Consider the following 19,736-nt stretch of genomic DNA (forward strand, 5'->3'; position numbering starts at 1 on the left):
CTTTCTGTTTTGCCTATGTAAGTTTATGAACAGATTTACAATTAGTTTGTTCCACATGGTTTTAAAAGGCATGGCTTTTTTACTGAGATTTATTTATCACAATTCTTCTTAGCAAGCCATGGTTAAAAACCTGAATTTGCAAAGTAGCAATAAGTACCATTTGGAGGAGGAATGCCTAGTGTTTTCTCAAGTGATGACATAATACTTTTGTGGAGTTTGTGGTGTTACTCTTGTTCTTTATAGCAGTCCAGGTACAGATACTTAAGGAAATACCTTTATGGCCACAATAAAGTAAGGAACGACACCAGGTGAAACAATCAAAATTATGTGGTTGGACAGTAAGGTCAAATCTGTGAACCGTGGAGTGTGTCAAAATAAGACAAGGCAGTACTAATGAGGGAGTACTAAGCCTATTGACCTATGACAAGCCACAGTTTACAGTGGATAATGATACAAGCCAATGAAAAATATGGGCGAAGATTGGGCGGAGCTTCAAGTCCATACCTGAATGCCGCATTCGCTGCCCATGCTCGACCTAAAAATGCATGATGAGAAGGGAATCAGGGGAAGCATGTAGCAGTCGACTTTGGTGTGTTTCCCTCAATCCATCTTCTCATGCCCATGACAATACATTTTCTTGCTAAAAAGAGAGGAGACATTCCTACAAAATTGCTAGGAGTCGCAACATGTACATTGCAAGTTGACATTTGTGTTTCGTTTTGTACCTTTTGTAAATTGCAACATAAGGCTTTTTTTTTTCAGAAAACGTGTGGTTTTGACTATTGCTGGCTTTGTGGCTTCAAAATTCTCTAAATATGTCACACCCTAATTCTATATCACTTGTCCTCTGGCTTTAATGTGGCTACAATTGCACACAGTGGGAGACGGCAAACAGATGCCTGCTCAGGGCTTACTTCCTCATAGTCACACTCTTCCTCAATTATCTGTCTGTTTTGTTATGGTCTGCCTTGACAGCGCAGCTGTCTTCTGACAATTATGTGAGCATTACTAGAGAGGAGCTTTTATCCACCCACATTTTGGGAGCCAGGAGCACATGTTTTGATTTGGCAGAAGTCATGTGCTACCACCAAGCAAGTTCTGTATTGGCCTCCTGGCTTTGATGGAAACCTCATACTTTGCCTCTGACTTTTCAGAATTACTCTGTTTGATATTTTTTACACTCTACTTAGGCAAGGGCTGTGTGACTGATGCTGTCGCACTGAGTACTGTGCTGGGTGGGGGGTACAGACCTCGGGTGGGGGGGGGGGGGGGGTGCTGTCTTTAGCACTATTGTAGAATTTAAAAGCACCTGTTGCAAATTTTATTGTGTGTCCACCCTACTGCCAAATAATGCGAAAACCAGACCGCACCCAACCAAAATTAAACTTTGACCAAGCTAAAAACAGCAAGAACCTACTACAGATGAACAAGCTCCACCTCAAACTGCACAGGGAGCTGCAGTAGGGGTAACAAATGTTGACATAAAATCAATGTTCACTACAATCCAAGCTGCACTAACCAATATCGATGGGAAGATAGACTCCCTGACTTACAGAGTGGACAGGATGTCCGAGCGACTTGACAAGCACACGGAACAAATTGATATGGTGGAGCGGAGAATATCTGAGGCAGAAGACTCTCAAGTGCAACTGGAAGCGAAACATACGAAGATAGAGAGGCAGCTAGCGGCATCGACGACAAAGACGGAGGATTTGGAAGCCTGGTCGAGAAGAAGCAACATCCGACTGATGGGAATTTCGGAAACGAAAAATACGGGCCCAATGGAACAAAACGTCGAAAAATTGCTGATATCTATGCTGGGAAGAGACACTTTTTCGGAGGTGTTTCTTGTCGAGAGAACCCATAGATCTCTGGCGCCTAAACCAACTACCGGGTCCAGACCGTGGCCGATCATTGTCAAAATCCTGAATTACAGAGACCGTGACGCGGCACTGCGCAAAGCCAGGGAGCTGGGGAAACTGTTGCATGAAGGTATGGACATCTCCATATACCCGGACTTTACCTCAGCGGTGCAAGAAGGGCGCAAGAAATTTGCCACCGCAAAGCCAAAATTGAGGGAGCTGAATATACCATACGCCATGCTATACCTGGCCAGGCTCAAAGTAACTGTCGAAGGTAAAACGCGGATTTTCAATGAACCATTGGAAGTACAGAAAATGTTACAGCAGAGGGGAAAACTAGGCACACGGAGGAAATCGCCACGAGGTGAACATGGTGAACATGGCGAACAGTCCACAATGTCAGATGTTGAATGGTCTAGGTAACCGGGCACACACTGGACGCTGTTGCGACACCACTACATACAGTGTAATACACTCATATCCAATAGTCAATGGATGACTAGGACACAACTGCAGGACAACCACTGATATGCAACGCCAGATAAGTTAACAGCCGATAAGATCATAATGTAATATTAATGTGAAATGCTATGTGATGTGAGCATTATGCGATGATTGAACTGGTCCGACGCCCTCCGTTGCCTACATCGTTCCATACACACTAAAGAATATCAATGTTAATTGTTGAAGTGATGCTATGTTTTGGAGGGCGCAGTCCCATGTGGCTTAGGCCACAAGCAAAGGGTAGACAGCTCTTACCCCTGCGCGTAAACCGCACCGATTGTTGTATTCTTTCCTTTTTCTGTTTTCTTTGAGGAGACATGTTGGTTATAGTTGGATGGGGTGTCTCCACTAATTTTGGGGTAGTGGAGTGGGAGGGGGGTAATGGGTAAGCAAAAAGTTCTGTTCAGCAGCATGACAGCAGGAACAATCGTGTCGACACTGACAGACAAAATAGACTGATAACCGTGACAAAGGATGGCTCCCCAAACAATAGGTGACGTTATGAAACAGCACAGACCACTGTCACTCCTCACATGGAACGTGAAAGGGCTGCATAACCCACAGAAAATACGTAAGGTGCTTGCATATTTGGACAGACATAAGATAGATGTGGCTTGCCTGCAGGAAACACATCTCACTGACTCTAGGGAACAACAAATTGGAGCGAAATAGGCCTCCTTCAAATTGGCATCATCCTACTCATCCTACGCTAGAGGTGTCTTGATATGGGTGAAACGTACAGTACCATTCACACTAATTAAATCCATACGTGACAATCCGGGGCGATATTTGATATTGCAGGGAAACTATGGGGGCACGGTGTTAACCATAGTAAATGTATATGGACCAAACACTGATGATCCCTCTTTTTATGCTAGAATTTGGACACAATTGAGTGATCTCCAGCCTGGCAGTATCCTCTGGGGAGGCAATTTTAACACTTGTGTGGATCCTGCATTGGATAGATCAACAGGACTAGATAGATATGTTAAAAATGTGGCTTAAGTTATACGGGAAGGGATGGCGGACTGGGACTTAGTGGATATATGGAGACAAAGACACCCAGACAGGAGGGAGGGGATTGGGTTCTCGACAACACACCTTACGTGGTCCAGACTAGATTTTTGGTTAGGAACACAGGATGTATGTACCTGGACTATTGAGGTGGTACACTTGCCCAAGACACTGTCCGACCATGCACTGGTCCAAATCAAATAAGAAATACTGATGAACACTCCAAGACAATTTACATGGAGACTGGGACAGACGGCATTACAAGATCAGGTATTCCGGGAGGGGCTCCGCCAAGCCATATCATCCTTCTTTGAGCAAAACACCGGCTCTGTCCAGAGTATGAGGACCCTCTGGGAGGCATTTAAAGTCACCATACGGGGACATTGCATAAGTCCACATGTAGGCATACTGAAAGATATACAGCAAAAGCTAGAGAAAATTGAGACAGACATTACTGTACTGGAGCGCAAATTTGAAGAAACTCCATCTGACGCGATATTGGCTGACATTAGGAAACACATTGATAAATATCACAAATTTGCTGATGATGAGATTATATAAATTTGATGCAAATGCATAGCTCGGAACTACGGGGAGGGTGGCAGGCCTGGCTGGGCACTATCGTATAAAATCAGACCCACTCATACCACTGCATGTATCACGCAGATCCGAGACGCACAGAATGACCCAGTCTACGACACACCGGCCATAGTGGAATGCTTCACTAAATTTTATACGCATTTGTACATGGCCTAGACATCAACCTCCACACCAGATATATGGGAGTATCTGAATGACACAGAGTCGGCATGGCTGTCTGACACCCATGAAAAATACTTCTGCCTCCCTATCTCTAAAGAGGAAATAATAGACGCATTCAATTCTCTTCCCAATAATAAAGCTCCTGGGCTTGATGGACTCCCGGGAGAGTTCTACAAAGTATTCCGGGATATACTAGTACCACATTTCGCAGAAATGCATGAAGAATCATATGAAGAGGGCACATTAGCGCCCACGCTAAACGAGGCCCTTCCAATAGCACTCCTGAAGCCAGGCAAAGACCCCCAAGTGTGTGACTCCTTCAGGCCCTTATCCTTAATAAATTTTGACGTTAAAATCTTAGCTAAAATAATTGCGAATAGAATACAACCACTCGTATGTAATTTAATACTACCGGACCAAGCAGGCTTCATGCCAATGCGGTCTACTACCCACAATCTTCGTACAATATTCTCACTCTACCACCAATTAGATCCGGACGTGCCGGCAGCTGATGCTCTCTTGGACACCGCTAAGGCGTTTGACTCTGTGGAATGGGGATTTATGTTTGCAACCTTGCGTAAGATGGGGTTCCCCGAACCCTTTTTAAAATGGATCTCCTTACTATACACGATACCCAGAGCACGAATCAAGATAAATGACTCCACATCTGATCCCATAGCGATTACACGTGGTACTAGACAGGGATGCCCACTGTCACCAATGCTCTTTGCTCTAATACTTGAGCCACTGGCCTGTAAAATTTGTCAGACACATTCCGCAACGGCTCTACAATTTGACCTCAGCCGATTGGCATAGCGTTGTATGCGGATGACATGGTCCTATACACCACGCATCCGGACAGGAACCTAAACCCGCTCATCAGAGAATGTTTTAAATATATAAATTACACTGGCCTCCGCATAAACTGGGATAAATCTGTTGTGATACCACTTACTAAAGGCATTAAGGAACCTGTGTTAGAATTCCCCCTGCACTGGCGCACAGATCCGGTTAAGTACCTGGGGATCTGGGTACACAGAGATACAGAGATAGTCATAAGGGAAAACTATGGAAAGTCAATGATAAGACTAGAAGACCAGGTAGACAGGTGGATAAAAATGCCTTTTTCAATGGCCGACAGGATAGCCCTTCAGAAAATGATAATTTTACCTAGGTTCCTGTATTTGTTCTGGAACCTACCAATGTGGCTGAACAAGCCCTTCTTTGATAGGTTACGCTCTTCCCTGCAAAGACTAACATGCGGTGGTAAACAGACTAGTGCAAGTTGGAGAGTATTTACACAACCATATCACCTGGGTGGCTTTGGGGCACCATACTTTCAATTATACTATCTTTGTGCACAGGCACAACATGTGCACTATTGGACTAAACCACACGCATACATACCAAATATCTCAGTGGAAAAGGATAGTGTTTTCCCCATGCCCCTGACAGCATTGCTAGCTGACCCAACTTGCTATACGCCAGGAGACATGATACACACGGCCAATTGCACTTCCAGAGCATGGCATGCGTTGGCACACCGGGCACACAAACTACCGATATATGCGTGCGCACTGCCCACGGCCAAACACCCCAACCTTACAGTATCTCTAGAACAGAATATGCAAGTGATGCTTGCGGTGATGGGACTAAATACGATGGGGCAATTGTTCCCCCATAATACATGTATTAGGTGGACGGACCCCTCCTACTGTACGCACCAGACCCCAATGAAAATTTTTGCGTACTTAAGGCTACGCACGGCTGTGAGTACACTATACAATGCTTTTCCGGCTGAGCCCGAACAACTAAATACACTACAAATATTGTTAACGGCTCCCACTCGTAAGAATTTGGTAACACAGCTATACACAGCAGCTCAGGATGAACAGACGGATAGGCCCATAGCAGCGCGAAGTAGGTGGGAAAGGACACTGGGTATCTCAATTGACGAACAAGATTGGCAATACAGCTGTACACAACTTATGCTCCTTACGTCAAATTGCAACTTACACACTATACATTTCAAGTTCATTCACCAACTATATTATACACCAGTTAAGCTACACAGACTGGGTTTTAGAGAAACAGATGCCAGTCTTAGGTGCAAAGAACCAAGTGCGTACTTCTTACACGTATCATGGTCATGTACAAGACTGCAGACATACTGGGATGAAGTCACTACCGCACTAACTGCTATGTTATCGGAACAAATCCCTAACGCCCCTTGAATAGCATATTGGGAGCTAAAAAACTCAAATACGCTAGACGTAGAAAATTCTTGGTGGTAGCTCCACTACTTGCAAAAAGACGCGTAGCGATCAGATGGGGGAGCAAAAGACCGCCCTGACTAAAAGACTGGATTAAAGACATGACCTATTGCAAAGAAAAGCTGGAGACTTATGCGGAAGACATCCCACTAGCTTCAAGACCCAGAGACTTCTGGGAACCACTCATTCAATACTTGCAGGACACTACAGAATCAGAGACATGAACCAACATTTATTATTGACATAGAGGTTACAGTGATTTGGGGAGAGTCTGTACGCAGGACTAGGCGGAGCGAGATGTGAGTGGAGAGGCCACAGAAGGGAGCTACGTGGTCACATAGGCATAATTTACTGTCAATTGGGGAACACTTATTAATGAGTATGTGTATAACTTATATTGTAACCGCTAAGTGTCAATGTATCAACAAATTTGCAGAATGTACAATATTGAATGCCATGTAATTGCTGATCAGAAGGAAAAAAAATTAAAATACTAAAAAAAAAAACAGGTTTTGTTCTTCCATTTCCAGCTAGTAAATGTGATTCCATCTGCAGAATGGGCAGTCGCCCTGTTCTGGCGGAGTGTGCACGTCCCCAGATAAACATTCACGCAGTAACACGACACTGCCCTAACAAACATCCGCCAAAGCATCCCAGGGGACATTTCAGTCAGAACACCTATTAAAGTTCTGACCTAGCACAAGTACATCCTGCTGGTTAAAAAACACCGATCCCTGCATTTTAAAGCAGAGAGATGATCCCTTTGTGAGGGTTGAATTTCTTTACAGTGGTATTAGCTTTTCCAGGAAGCAGTTTGTGGCTGCGAGTCTTCTAAGTGAATACCTGTTGACATGTGTGCCAGACAAGGAAGGGCTCAGGGTTGATTGATATAAGGAGCAAATCGATTTCGTGGCAAAGTATTAACATTAAAAAAGAAATCCCATTGTTTCTTGTGAACGGTAATTTATCCTAACCTGCAGAGTCACATGATGTAGGGAAATGCCAAAGCTTCCTATAAATGGTGCATTTAAAGAAGGTTGAAAATTTGTGATATTATTTTTAAAAAATCCTGCCCACCAAGGAAACTTTAGAGAAAATGTGACAAATTCAGGCATTTGACAGTTTTTTAAAGCATAGTTTTCCCATAGTTTTCCCATAAATAAAAAGCCATTGGTTGTGATTAGGCAGTGGTGAAATATTCCAGAACTCTTATTGAGTGCCATGCAAACCTTTCCCTAGGAGACTGGAAAGTTTTACCTGCCCTAAGAATTTTTTGGGGAAAATGTGGCAAAATTGTGCTTTTTCCAGCATAAGTCCCATGAAAATGTCTAAAAAGTCATACATGCCACGGACAGCTCAGAAAATGCAAATTTACATGATCTATAATGTTTCATATCATATCTAAAATTCTATATTAAATGACTTTCATTTTTAACCATGACCCTTCTATGCAGTTATTCAAAAACATGTTCTCTTTGGGTGGGTCAAGGTGGAAAAATGAAGCCTCGCAGAGTTGCAGGTTCTTCCTATATTAGTTCTATTCCCCAGATTAAGGAGAACTAGGAGTTTCCGCTACGATGTTCTTTACAGACTATGCATCCAGAAGCAGCTGTAAATATAACTCATATGTCAGTTTTAAATATATATTTGTAAAAAAAATACCTTTGCCAACAAAAATGATCTTTTCAGTTTGATAAAAACACTCTTTTTGCAGCAAGTAAAGCATACTGCATGTGGGACTAGTTCCTACCACCAGCCCCTCTAAGGATTCTCTCCTAAAGTGTGGAATTAATGTGTTCTCCCAGCCTTATGGACTGCCTACCTTCCTGTTTAGAATTTCATTCGGTCCAACACCAGAAATCAATCAATCAATCAATCAATCAATCAATCGATCAATCAATCTGGGATTTGTAGAGCACAATAATTCACCCTTAAGGCTCTCAATGCAGTGTGTGTATGTTTGGGGAGGGGGGAGGAGGGGGGTTCTGCTGATCAATCGAAGAGTCAGGTCTGGAGGTCCTTCCTGAACTGAGGCAGAGATGGTGATTTCCTGAGATGCAGAGGAAGGGAGTTCCAGGCCCTTGCAGCGAGGTAGGAGAAGGATCTTCCTCCAGTGGTGGTCCTGCAGTTCTGTGGGATGGTGGCCATGGCCCGATGGGCAGAGCGGAGATGCCTGGTGAGGGTGTGGAAGGAGAGGTAGTGGTTGAAGACTCACAATTGATCAGTAACATTCTTTGGATGGAGTAGGGAGTTAAATCCTCGGGCCCCTCAGCAGGTTCTGGTCCGGTCCAGGACAGCACTCTCTTGAGCAGCTCCGCACTCAGCGCAGGCTCATCTCCGCTCAGAGCCTCTTGTTTTGCCATGGTTTGCGCCAGCTACATGTCGCTGCATGAGGCGATCGCACTCTCGCCTGGTGACTCACTGTATTTTCTCCTGGTTTCCGCATAATTCTTAGCATCCCCTCTGCTTATTATTTTCTGTTTCAGTTAGGTGTAATCTGTTTTCTTTAAGGTGTACTTCTGTTTTATTCATTAGAGTCTTGTTCCAGTTTCTTTCCTTTTGCAGGTGCTTTCCCCCGTACCTGCTCGCTGTTTTCCTGCCGCTGCTGCCCCACCCACCGACACATGGGTGGGGCCGAACTTAGACTGACCATCAACGCATCCTTCATGTCCAGCATCTTCCCAGAAGACTGGAAATGGGCAGAGGTTAAACCACTCCTCAAGAAACCCAGGGCCTACCCTACTGACCAGAAAAACTACCGCCGCATCTATCTCCTCCCTTTCGGGGCCAAGGTCACCGAGAGACTCTTGAACGCCCAGCTGACCACCTTCATCGAAGAGCACTCCATCCTTGACGCCTCCCAGTCTGGATTCCGCAGCAACCACAGCAACGAGACCGCCCTTCTTGCCGCCACCGATGACATCCGCATGCTACTCGACCAGAGTCACACCCGGCCCTCATCCTTCTAGACCTCTCCGCAGCTTTCGACACAGTTTCCCACCGCACACTCGCAGCCAGACTTCACAACACAGGGATGCAAGGAGCCGCCCTCAACTGGATCCAATCCTTTCTCGCCGGCAGAACCCAGAGGATCAGACTCCCTCCTTTTATCTCCAAACCCACCTATATCGACTGCGGAGTATCCCAGGGTTCTTCCCTCAGTCCCACACTCTTCAACATCTACATGGCCCCCCTCGCCACCATTGTAAGACAGCAGGGCTCAGAATTGTAACCTACGCTGTTGACACCCAGGTCACCCTCTCACTCACTAAGAAACCCGAAGACACCAGACTCTGCTTCCAGGAGGGAATGAAGAATGTGGCGGCCTGGATGAAGGACAGCTATCTGAACCTCAACTCAGAGAAGACCGAGGGCCTCATTCTCGGGCCTTGCACGTCCTCCTGGGACACCACTTGGTGGCCCTCAGCCCACAGGAATCCTCCCATCCCTACGGACCACGCATCAAACCTCAGCATCATCCTCGACTCCTCCCTCTCCATGAACCACCAGATCAACCCCGTCGCTTCCGCCAGTTTCAACTGCCTGCGCATCCTCCACAAGACCCTCAAATTAATCCCCCCCCATGACTGCAGAAAGTCCGCCGCCCACGCACTCATAACCAGCGGGTTGGACTATGGCAACGCCTTATGCACCGGAATCAACAGAGGTCTACTACACAGACTCCAGACGATCCAAAACGCCACCACCAGACTCCGCGCCACAAACACATGACCCAACACCTGGGAGAGCTCCCCTGGCTCCCAGTCGAGATGAGGGTCCCTTCAAACTCCTCAATTATGCCTACAAATCCCTCAACAACATCGGACCCAAATACCTAAATGAGAGTTTCCTTACACCTACCCAAAAGGAACCTCTGCTCCGCTGACCTCACCCTGGCAGAAGTCCCCCTAGTCCGCAGAACTAGAACAGGCGGAAGAGCCTTCTCCTACATCGTAGCCAAGACCTGGAATGAGCTCCCCGTGCACATCAGATGTTCCCCAACCCTGCGAACCTTCAGGAAGAACCTCAAGACTTAACTCTTCGAATGATCCGAGACGGGGACTGATCCGGAACTGCCCCCACCGCTAGCGCCTTGAGACCCTCAAGGGTGAGTAGTGCACTTTACAAAACCTTGATTGATTGATTGGAACAGCTAAGTAGAGGCAGTAGACTGCTGAGCAGTGGAAGCAGACTTCTAAGCAAAAGGCAGAAGACGGCTTAGTCCATTGTACATCCTGTCTTGTTGTACCTCTATTGGTTCATCCCTTCTTTGGTGGACGAACAGTCACAAAGGCAATGTGTCCAGGACAGCCATCCACCACTATCCTTTTGGGGATGTGCAAGTATATTTAATAAGATATTCTTCCACACTTCTGTAGCTGTTTCTTAAGGTAGTACACCCATCTGTTTGCAGATGCTCTTTACTCCAAGGAGAGTGGCTTTTCGTCAGTAACTTCATGTATTGACATTTATGAGCAGTGCAAGCTAGGCGGAAATGCTTCACAATGTATCTGCTTCCAGGATTTCCAAGAGTAATGTTCTATTATGTTAGATTTCTGCAGATACCTCATGTGTGCCTCATTGTTGAACAGATGCAGCAGATCATGAAGTAGCCAGAATGAGCTTTCTTTGTTTCTCTGAGTCAATTTGATCCTGATATACAGAAGGGAGCTGAGACGAATCGCGAGGAGGTTATCCACTCATTTTCCTATGTGCAGAGTTTCTTGTACCACTGTTCTCTCCTCAATCTGTCCATCTTATAGTTTGAATTTCACATAAAGTAGAATATCTCTTTGATCATTTTTAGGTCTAGCTTTTACCAACATCTTTTGATTTTATAAAGGAAAATGTAAATGCTTACTTATTGGGGCTTTTATTGGGGCTTTTGGTCAGCCTCCTTCGTCTATTAGACTGTGTTAGACCTTGCATCGTTTGGCGTGGTGTCTTTTTTCTTTTGACCTCCTTTTTTTGACTGTGTCCTAAACTTTGTTTTAGCTGGATTTGAAACTCTCGGCACTTTACCACAACTAATAAGTGCTAAAGTGCATGTGCACTGTCTCTAAAATGTGAAGGAATTTGATTTGTGCATGGTTGGCATATTTGATTTATTGATAAGTCCCTAGAACTGTGCACTACATGTGCCCAGGGCCTGTAAATAAAAGTCTATGAGTGGGCCTGCAGCACTGATTGTGCCACCCACATAAGTAGCCCTTCAAAATCTGTCTCGGGCCTGCCACTGCAGAGCCTGTGTGTGCAGTTTTTATACTTCCATTTTGACCTGGAACGTTCATCTACTTGCCAGGCTAAACCTGCCCTTTTACTACATATGTCAACCTTGGGTAGGCCCTAGGTAGCCCCATGGGCAGGGTGCTGTGTACTTAAAAGGTAGGACATGTACTTTTGAGTTTTACATGTCCTGGTAGTAAAAAACTGCTAAATTCGTTTTTCACTACTGCAAGGCCTAGCTCTCCCATAGGCTAACAATGGACCTGCTTTGTAACACTGTACATGTGTATCTTCCAATTGGAAGCAGATAGAACATTGGAGTTTGGTGTTTCTTAGTTGGTTTTTAAGTTGCAGATCTGAGAATGCCACTTTTTGAAATTTGGCATTTTCTTACTTAACCATTCTGTGCCTCTGCCGGTCCCTAGAAAACACATATGGGTTGGATGACAGTTGGACTTTGTGAAGTCACTCTTGACAGTCACACACAAAGGGAACTGAGTTGTACCCTGCATATCCTGATGGCCCATCACCAGGCCGATGAGCCATTCTGAGCTAGAATGGTGGGAGGAGCTAACACTTGCACCTGAATAAGGCTGTGCCGGTCCCCACACAAAGAGGTGCATACCCCCCTGCAATGTGTCTGCATCCAGGGCCAGGAAGGGCAGGGTTTTGTATATTACAAAGACCTTTCTTTGAAGTCTCCGTACAAAGACCTTTCTTTGAAGTCTCCGTACTACGAAGGCCAAAATGGGTATAATTATTGGACATCGACACCATACATTCAGAAGATTTCTGGACTGAGGAAATTGTGGTAGGAAGAAGAGCTGTTGTGCTGCCAGGATGCTGTTTGCTTTTTTTTATTTGCCAGCTGCCTACTGCTTCTTGCCTGGGAATGAGAGGACTGAACTTTACTCATTACATCCTGCACTAAAGTTTCTCCAAGGGCTTGACAGAGCTTGCCTCCGGTTGCTAAAGTCTAGGAACAACAAAGACTTCACCTGCATCTTGCTACCAGCACCTGGGCTACTCTGTTGTGAGTCCTGCTCAGGAGACTGGTGTCAAATCTAGTCATGGGGCCTTGGAAGTGAGTTTCTGTGCTGAAACCAAGAAACTGACTCCAAAGTGTCATTCTGGAACTGTCGCATCCCTGTGAAATTGACACATTTTGCGCTGCCTTCAACAAAGCTTGGGTCCCAGCTCGCTGAGTCCGTGATACATTGATTGTGACTTACAATGCAGCCGAACTTGCCACAGCGCCTCTGGAGAACCTCCACTGTGGAAGTTTTGAACACTCCATCACCGAAGCCTGTGACGCACCATTCCAACTCCGACGCAGCCCTGGTCCATGGGCTTCCAACCGATGCAGCACCTTCAGCCCAGCAGTTCGACATCAATGCCATAGGATTGACGCATGGGGCTGTTGATATTGATGCATCATTGTCACCGCATCACCTTCAGGAAACGAGGTAACTGACACGCCAACTCCTCTGTGCACTGCATCATCCCGGAGGGTTAAAGTCTGAACGACCCTGCATCACCTTCAGTAACTGACGCACCACCTGCATCCATGACACCTCATCTCCACTGCGCCTCACATCGTCTTTGGTTCCCAACGCATCTAAGGTACAGTCAGATGGTCAGCAAAGACTCCTGTATCCGGCCCATGCTCCATTACGGTCTGAACTTTTGGATTTGTTCCGGTCAAGCCTGACCAGATAGCCCCAGTTGGATCTATTGACTTTGAAGCACTGCAGTTTTGCTTTAATCTTGCAAAATTAATCTCTTGATTTGTATAAGTTGATTGAGATAAACATATGCATTTCACAATACAGGGTGTATGCAGCCCTTTGCATGGAGAAAGGACACCGTCTATTCAAGTATAAGTGGAGGTAGGCCCAGCTCCTCCCACCCATCCTGCAAGTGATGGCCCATCCAGTCACAACTAAGCTCCTCATTGTGTGTGACTGTCTATGAGGAATACACAAAGACCAATTGCCGGATAAACCCAGTAATGTAACCCAGAAACAGGCTACAGGCCCCAAATGGCAGAGGCAAGAAAATGCAATCTTAAAAAAAAAGGCATTTTCAGAATTGTAAATTAAGGTAACTCCACTGTTATCCTATTGGAGAATAGGCCTTATAGTAGTGAAAAATGAGTTTAAGAGTTTTTCATTACCAGAACGTGGAAAATGTAAAAGTACATTGCCTTCTTTTTAAATACATCGCACCCTGCCCTCTGGGCTATCCAGGGTGTAACCTAGGGGTGATTTATATGTATTAAAAAGGAGGATTTGGGCCTGGCAAAAGGTTCACCGTGACAGGTTAAAATGGCAGTTTAAAAACTGCAAATAGAGGCTGCAATGATAGGCTTGAGACATGCCTAAAGGGCTACTTAAATGGGTGGCACAATCAATGCTGCAGACCTACCAGTTGCATTTAATTTACAAGTCCTGGGCACATATAGTGCCACTTTACTAGGTCTTATAAATAAATGATATATGACAATTCGGGATAAGCTTATGTTACTATGTTTAGTGGAGAGAACACAACCACTTTAACACTGGTTAGCAGTGGAAAAATGCACAGTTTTAAGGTCAGCAATAACAAATTCAGCAAAAAATAGGAGGAGGTAGGCATAAAGTTTGTTGCATGACCCCGCAGAAAGGGCTCGTTTCAACAGCCCTCATCCTTTACCATTGGCTTGACACTATAACCAACACATGCCTAATAAATGTCCATTTGTTGCCAACCATCATGCATACTGCATACATTTATAGAATTACAAATATGTATCAAATTAGAGTGGGTAACTCAATATATAATTTCCATACTACATATGCCAGGCCTACTGCCTTTATCATATCTTTACATAACATATCAATGGCGTGTTACCAAAACCAACTCAGACCTACTGTCAGTGCTTAATTTGAGCTGGTAGTTTCCAGTGCTCTGCAACAGCACCTAATTGTCAACAATTACACTTATGGCAATCTGCCCCATTGGTGGCGCTGCTTATCTAATTTACAGATGAGCAAATAAACTGTTGCTTATTAACTGAATATACATAAAAAAATAGTATGTACCTTGATGATACATCTTCAAGATATGTACATGTGGAGCTAAGAATAGTAAATTTATACTTCCTATATACGCGCTTACCTTTCGATATTTCTGTCCTTGATACTTTTTCATGATACTAAGATTCCTATTCTCAAAATTCACTAGTACAATGATAATGTGTGGGATTCGATGTAATAATATGTGAGATTCCATGTAACAAAATCATTCTCTGCAAGCTTTTATAGAAAGTAATATCAACCAATTATCCAATGGATTGATGTTAGCATATGCTTTTCACAACAAATATGTCAGACCCCTGGCGTTATCGTAAGATTCCATAATATACAGAAAAATCTTTAGCCATGATCATTTCCTTGTTGCCAGATCCAACTTCTGAAATTCGTAGTCCTGGTTTTATAAAGAGATAAACACAACTCCAAATCCCAAAGTGCAAATAAAAAGCCTGGACTGAACGAGCAGCTCAGAAAGGATCCCTGAGAGAGCTCAGCATGCTTGTATAATACTTTGTGTGAGCAAATATATTTTTGGCCACATTTTCGCAATGAATATAAAATATGGATCCAAATGCATAGGTTGCGATATTTGTGCACCTCAAATAAACATAGTGTACTCATACCTTTGAGAATTATGCCCTCAGAAAGTGGATATTCACATGGTTTCTTTGTCCGTTTCCAAAATAGTGAAATTGTTCACTTCCATTAAAAGTAGCATATTAAAACAAAAAAATCAGTCTGTGAAATAAAGTTAGTGCGAACTACTTACAATCATACCTCGTTTTTTAAATTCATGCATCATATAATTTAATTTCATACAAATGTGCAATGCTTCATGAAAATGAGGCTGTAAATGTACTTCCTGTGGTTTAGAATTTTGGGGCCCACCTTATCTTATACAAATATCTTGATTTGATTAGTCGTAAAACCATTACCAATAAACATTTTGTGTGTTTTATATCACATGTGTTAACAGTATTTAGTAGACCACTTGCACTCCACAGAAGATTACAGGAACATTTAGAACAATCAATCACGGTAAAACGGTGTGAAAAAGTATAATGATTACAATTAAAAGAAAGGTGCAACTCTGTAATTGTTCATGCAATGCAGCACAGCAATCAAAGTCTTTGTGCTGTGTGATGTGCAAGAAAGGAAATACAGAGCAGATCCATATCCACTAAGATTGGCCTGTTGCTGCTTTTATCGTCTGTGGTGGTGCTCTAATTAGACTGCCTTGGGTGTTGCACACCCTCACAGCCAGTGGTCGAAGTGGGAGGGATCTGAGGGGCAAGACATTCCCATATTGAGTTTCCCTACTTTTTGAGAAAACACAACCGTCACGTGACCGTGATTTCTGAGAAGTGAAATGCGTCAGGCAGGGAGTACCTTGCGCTGTGAAACCGATGAGAGGCAGACAGCTAAACAAGCCCTGTTGCCAGGGTGTCTGCTGCCTGAAAGAAATGTAAATATGAACAACTGGTCAAGCTGCAAATGTAAAGAGTTCTTGGAAGCTGGTATTGACTTCAATTCAGCGATGGGAGGCCTCAGGGTAGCCATGCGCTATATAATACAAATTCTAATTCAAAATTCAATTAATGGAATCACTTGAAGCTTCCTGATGAAACCGATTTTTCAGTCCTATTGCAAGCGAGTTACCAGCTGAGCAGTGAAGTGTGTGGTTTTAATGAATAGTTATAAGAATGATTGCTCCATGCACAGTCTGTTATTTTTTAAATCTATATTTTGGAGGCCATTTATTATCCTAAAATTGTTTGCACATTTCACAGCAGCCTATCTTCTATTGTGTGTAATGCACATTTATAATAAGTTATAGACTGGGACCTCCTAGCACTATATATACATTAATTAGTATCTATTCTGCACTGCGTGAACCAGGGTTCAATTCTGTGGCTCTCTGGTTGTACACTCCGATCTATGCAGTGCATTAACCAATGGAGGTTTCATAATGTACAATAGTGCACTACCCATTGATTTTTTTTTTGTTAGAGTTTTATATAGCGCAAACTAGATCCGAAGACATCGGGTATCAGAGCGCTTTACATAGCACCAGTTTTGTTACATGAGGACACATTCATTTTAGATAAGCACTTAACTTAACGTATTTATTTTTAATTTAAGCTGTGCATTATTATATATGTAGTTACCTGAAGGTGAAAGACCGAAAACAGTTACAGAATATTTTGCTTTTTTTAGCCATGCCTTTGACCCCAACCCCACGCTCACTCACCCCATGCCCATTTGCGCTGCATCACCGTACTTTTATTAATGCACTTTGACCTCCTCTTCACACCCTGGTGCTGAGTTGAATATGCCTGTGTAGCACAAGAGTTATACTGGAAGACTATCTTTCCAGAAAAAAAGTCTTATGCCCCAGCAGATTTCAGAGTGGTCCTGCACAATGGATGTATGATGTGCATTTCATCACACATTCAATGGGTAGTTTTTGTTTCGAGAAATGAAAGCATTTCCCTTTATCTGCACATGCTTTAATGATTCGTTAGTTTTGTATGCAAATCCTGGTCTCGATATCTTAGCAGATCGGGCTTTGTGTCAAAACCTATGGGTTGTTGCACTGAGCCATCCAAGTAACACCCTAGTAATGCCCCCGCAACTGAAAGCAATGCAAAACATTGCTGAGAAAACAGCACCTCTCTAGCACAAAATACCTTTTACCCTGGAAAGTAAATACAAATGAGTCACCGTGCACCGCTTTGCATCGCTTGACGATGTTGCAAAGCCTTAATAAATCGAGGCTGAAATGTGTAATATTCGAAAAGATTCATGAATGAATGGAAAACACTTTTAAAGCGCACAACTGCATCCTAAGAGACATCTTGGTGCTAGAACCAGTAGAGCTATTGAGGGGCCTAACTTTAATATTCCCTAATCCAATGTGCTTTTAGCTCAGACTTATATGGCTTCTCCCATTCTAAGTCGAAGTGAATTCCTTTTTTTTGCTGCCAAATAGGAGAAAGACGGTCCTCCTAGTCTTTCCTTGTATATCCGTGGGATGCAAAGCTGCCCTCGGTTATAGGGCAGCCTAAAAGCTATCTTAGGAAAGATTCCTCCAGCTTTCTCTTACGTAACAATCTAGTTAAGTTTATTGGACTGCTGTGCTTACCATGCCATGTAAAGTATAAATGAAACCAAATATTTTTTACCACAGTATGAAATGCATATAATTACAATCAATTACACTATTTTGGGTCTCTCTTTCTGCAACGCTGACATACAGAATTTTGCTAAAGGAATCGAGACATCACGAGAAGATATTTTATATAACAATTTATGTACTAATATAACAAACTTTCCCATGCTACCTATGCTAAAAGTATGAAAACAAGGACAGTTAAGTAGAAAGTGTATTGCAATATCTCCAAAACACTTGAAATTTGGTGGTAATGGTAATTGACACATGACTCAATCCTTCCATGAATGAAAGTGTATGTAATGATTGTCCTAAGTCATTCACTTCTCGCTGTTTTTACTTGCAGCGCTATCAATGCTCAGACAAAGAACGGTGCCACATGCCTCTACCTCGCCTGCCAGGAGGGACACTTGGAAATCATACAGTATTTAGTGAAGGACTGTGGGGCTGACCCCCACATACGAGCTCATGATGGAATGACCCCCTTACATGCAGCTGCACAGATGGGTCACAACACAGTCATAGTCTGGCTGGTAAGTTTAACTAACTTCCTCCATCTTGATTACATTTAATATTTCACAGTTCAATAGGTGTTTTAAGCCCATCCGCAACTTACCGAATGAGACATCCATGACATGTGGGCTGGATCACCAAAGCTCAAATCTGGCTGGAAACCAGGGACTGTCTAATAGATTGTTGTAAGTCAGTATATTGAGAATAAAAATATCATGGGGCCAAAATATAGAAATACAGATGAACCAAATACCATTAAGGTAAGTGCATAGGAGTAAGTATAGGTTTACTTTTCTCAACTCCACATCTAAAGCACCTTAAATATATCCATATATTGTCAAGGTACATATATGTGAACTTTAGCAAAGTAAACTTATACTTACATAAATATCTTTATTTTCACAATATTTGATCCTTGATATTTAGGCACTATAACATTTTATAGTCCATAGACGGGAATACCAAATCTATGTGTTAAAATACATTGCTCCACCTTAAACTAACAACTTATTTGACTGAGAGGTTAACATTGTAGTAAGTGTTCCAAGTACTAGGTCTAAGCCTTTCTGTGATATTGTCAAGCTGGTATGTGAAGCAGTGTAGGCATGGATATGAAAGAAACACGTTAGTAATAGATTCCTAACCTTAGAATTACCCCCCAGGCGTCAGACTGGATCTGGAAAATTTTCATCAGCAGTACCCCTGCACGTCAGAAGGTGGCGTTGTGTGGCTCCTCGTCCGTCGTTGGCGTCGTGGTCGCCGAGATGACATTGCGGCAGCTACTTAGATGCTGCCCTCGTGCGCTGACGTCAATTCTTTCTTTTTCCGTGCCAGCAAGCGCAGATCCGGAGAGAGCGGTACCTCAAGTCACTTTTCCACTGAGTTTTTTGAGGCCTTTTAGTCTCTGTTTTTTTGAGTCGATCAACTCCTGGTGCCGTAGGGATGCCCGGTTTCAAGTTCTGTGGGGACTGTCATCGTATGATGTTGGTGACGGACATGCACCACGTGTGTCTCTACTGCCTGGGACGCGACCACGACCCCAAGTCCGACTGCCGGGCCATGGCACCAAGGACTTTGCGGGAGCGCTCTCGAAAGTTGCTGGAAGTCCGGCAGTCAGCTCTATGCCATTCAAGGTCCCTATCCTGTGGGAGGTTGAGGGACCGGTCGCTGAGCCACCACCATTGTTCGTCAGGATCGAAGTCTTCGCACTCTGGGTCAGGTAAGGCGAAGCATCACAAGAAGTCGAAGAAGCGTCATTGCTCTCCAACTTCCCCTCGCCCATCGCACGACGCAACGCAGCACTGGCGGAGTCTACTCAGTCGCCGTTGGACTACCC

At 43.8% G+C, this 19,736-nt stretch overlaps 1 protein-coding gene across 1 annotated transcript in view; it reads left to right on the top strand.

The window, feature by feature from the left end:
* ESPN (espin) overlaps positions 1–19,736 on the top strand; it is a 1,077,204-nt gene that overhangs the window by 427,391 nt on the left and 630,077 nt on the right. The window contains exon 3 of the mRNA XM_086921582.1: positions 18,234–18,420. Coding sequence (XP_086777708.1) covers positions 18,234–18,420 — 187 coding nt within the window. The remainder of the gene's footprint in view (positions 1–18,233; positions 18,421–19,736) is intronic.

Source organism: Lissotriton vulgaris, chromosome 5, assembly GCF_964263255.1.
Source record: "Lissotriton vulgaris chromosome 5, aLisVul1.2, whole genome shotgun sequence".
Classification (NCBI taxonomy): Eukaryota; Metazoa; Chordata; class Amphibia; order Caudata; family Salamandridae; genus Lissotriton; species Lissotriton vulgaris.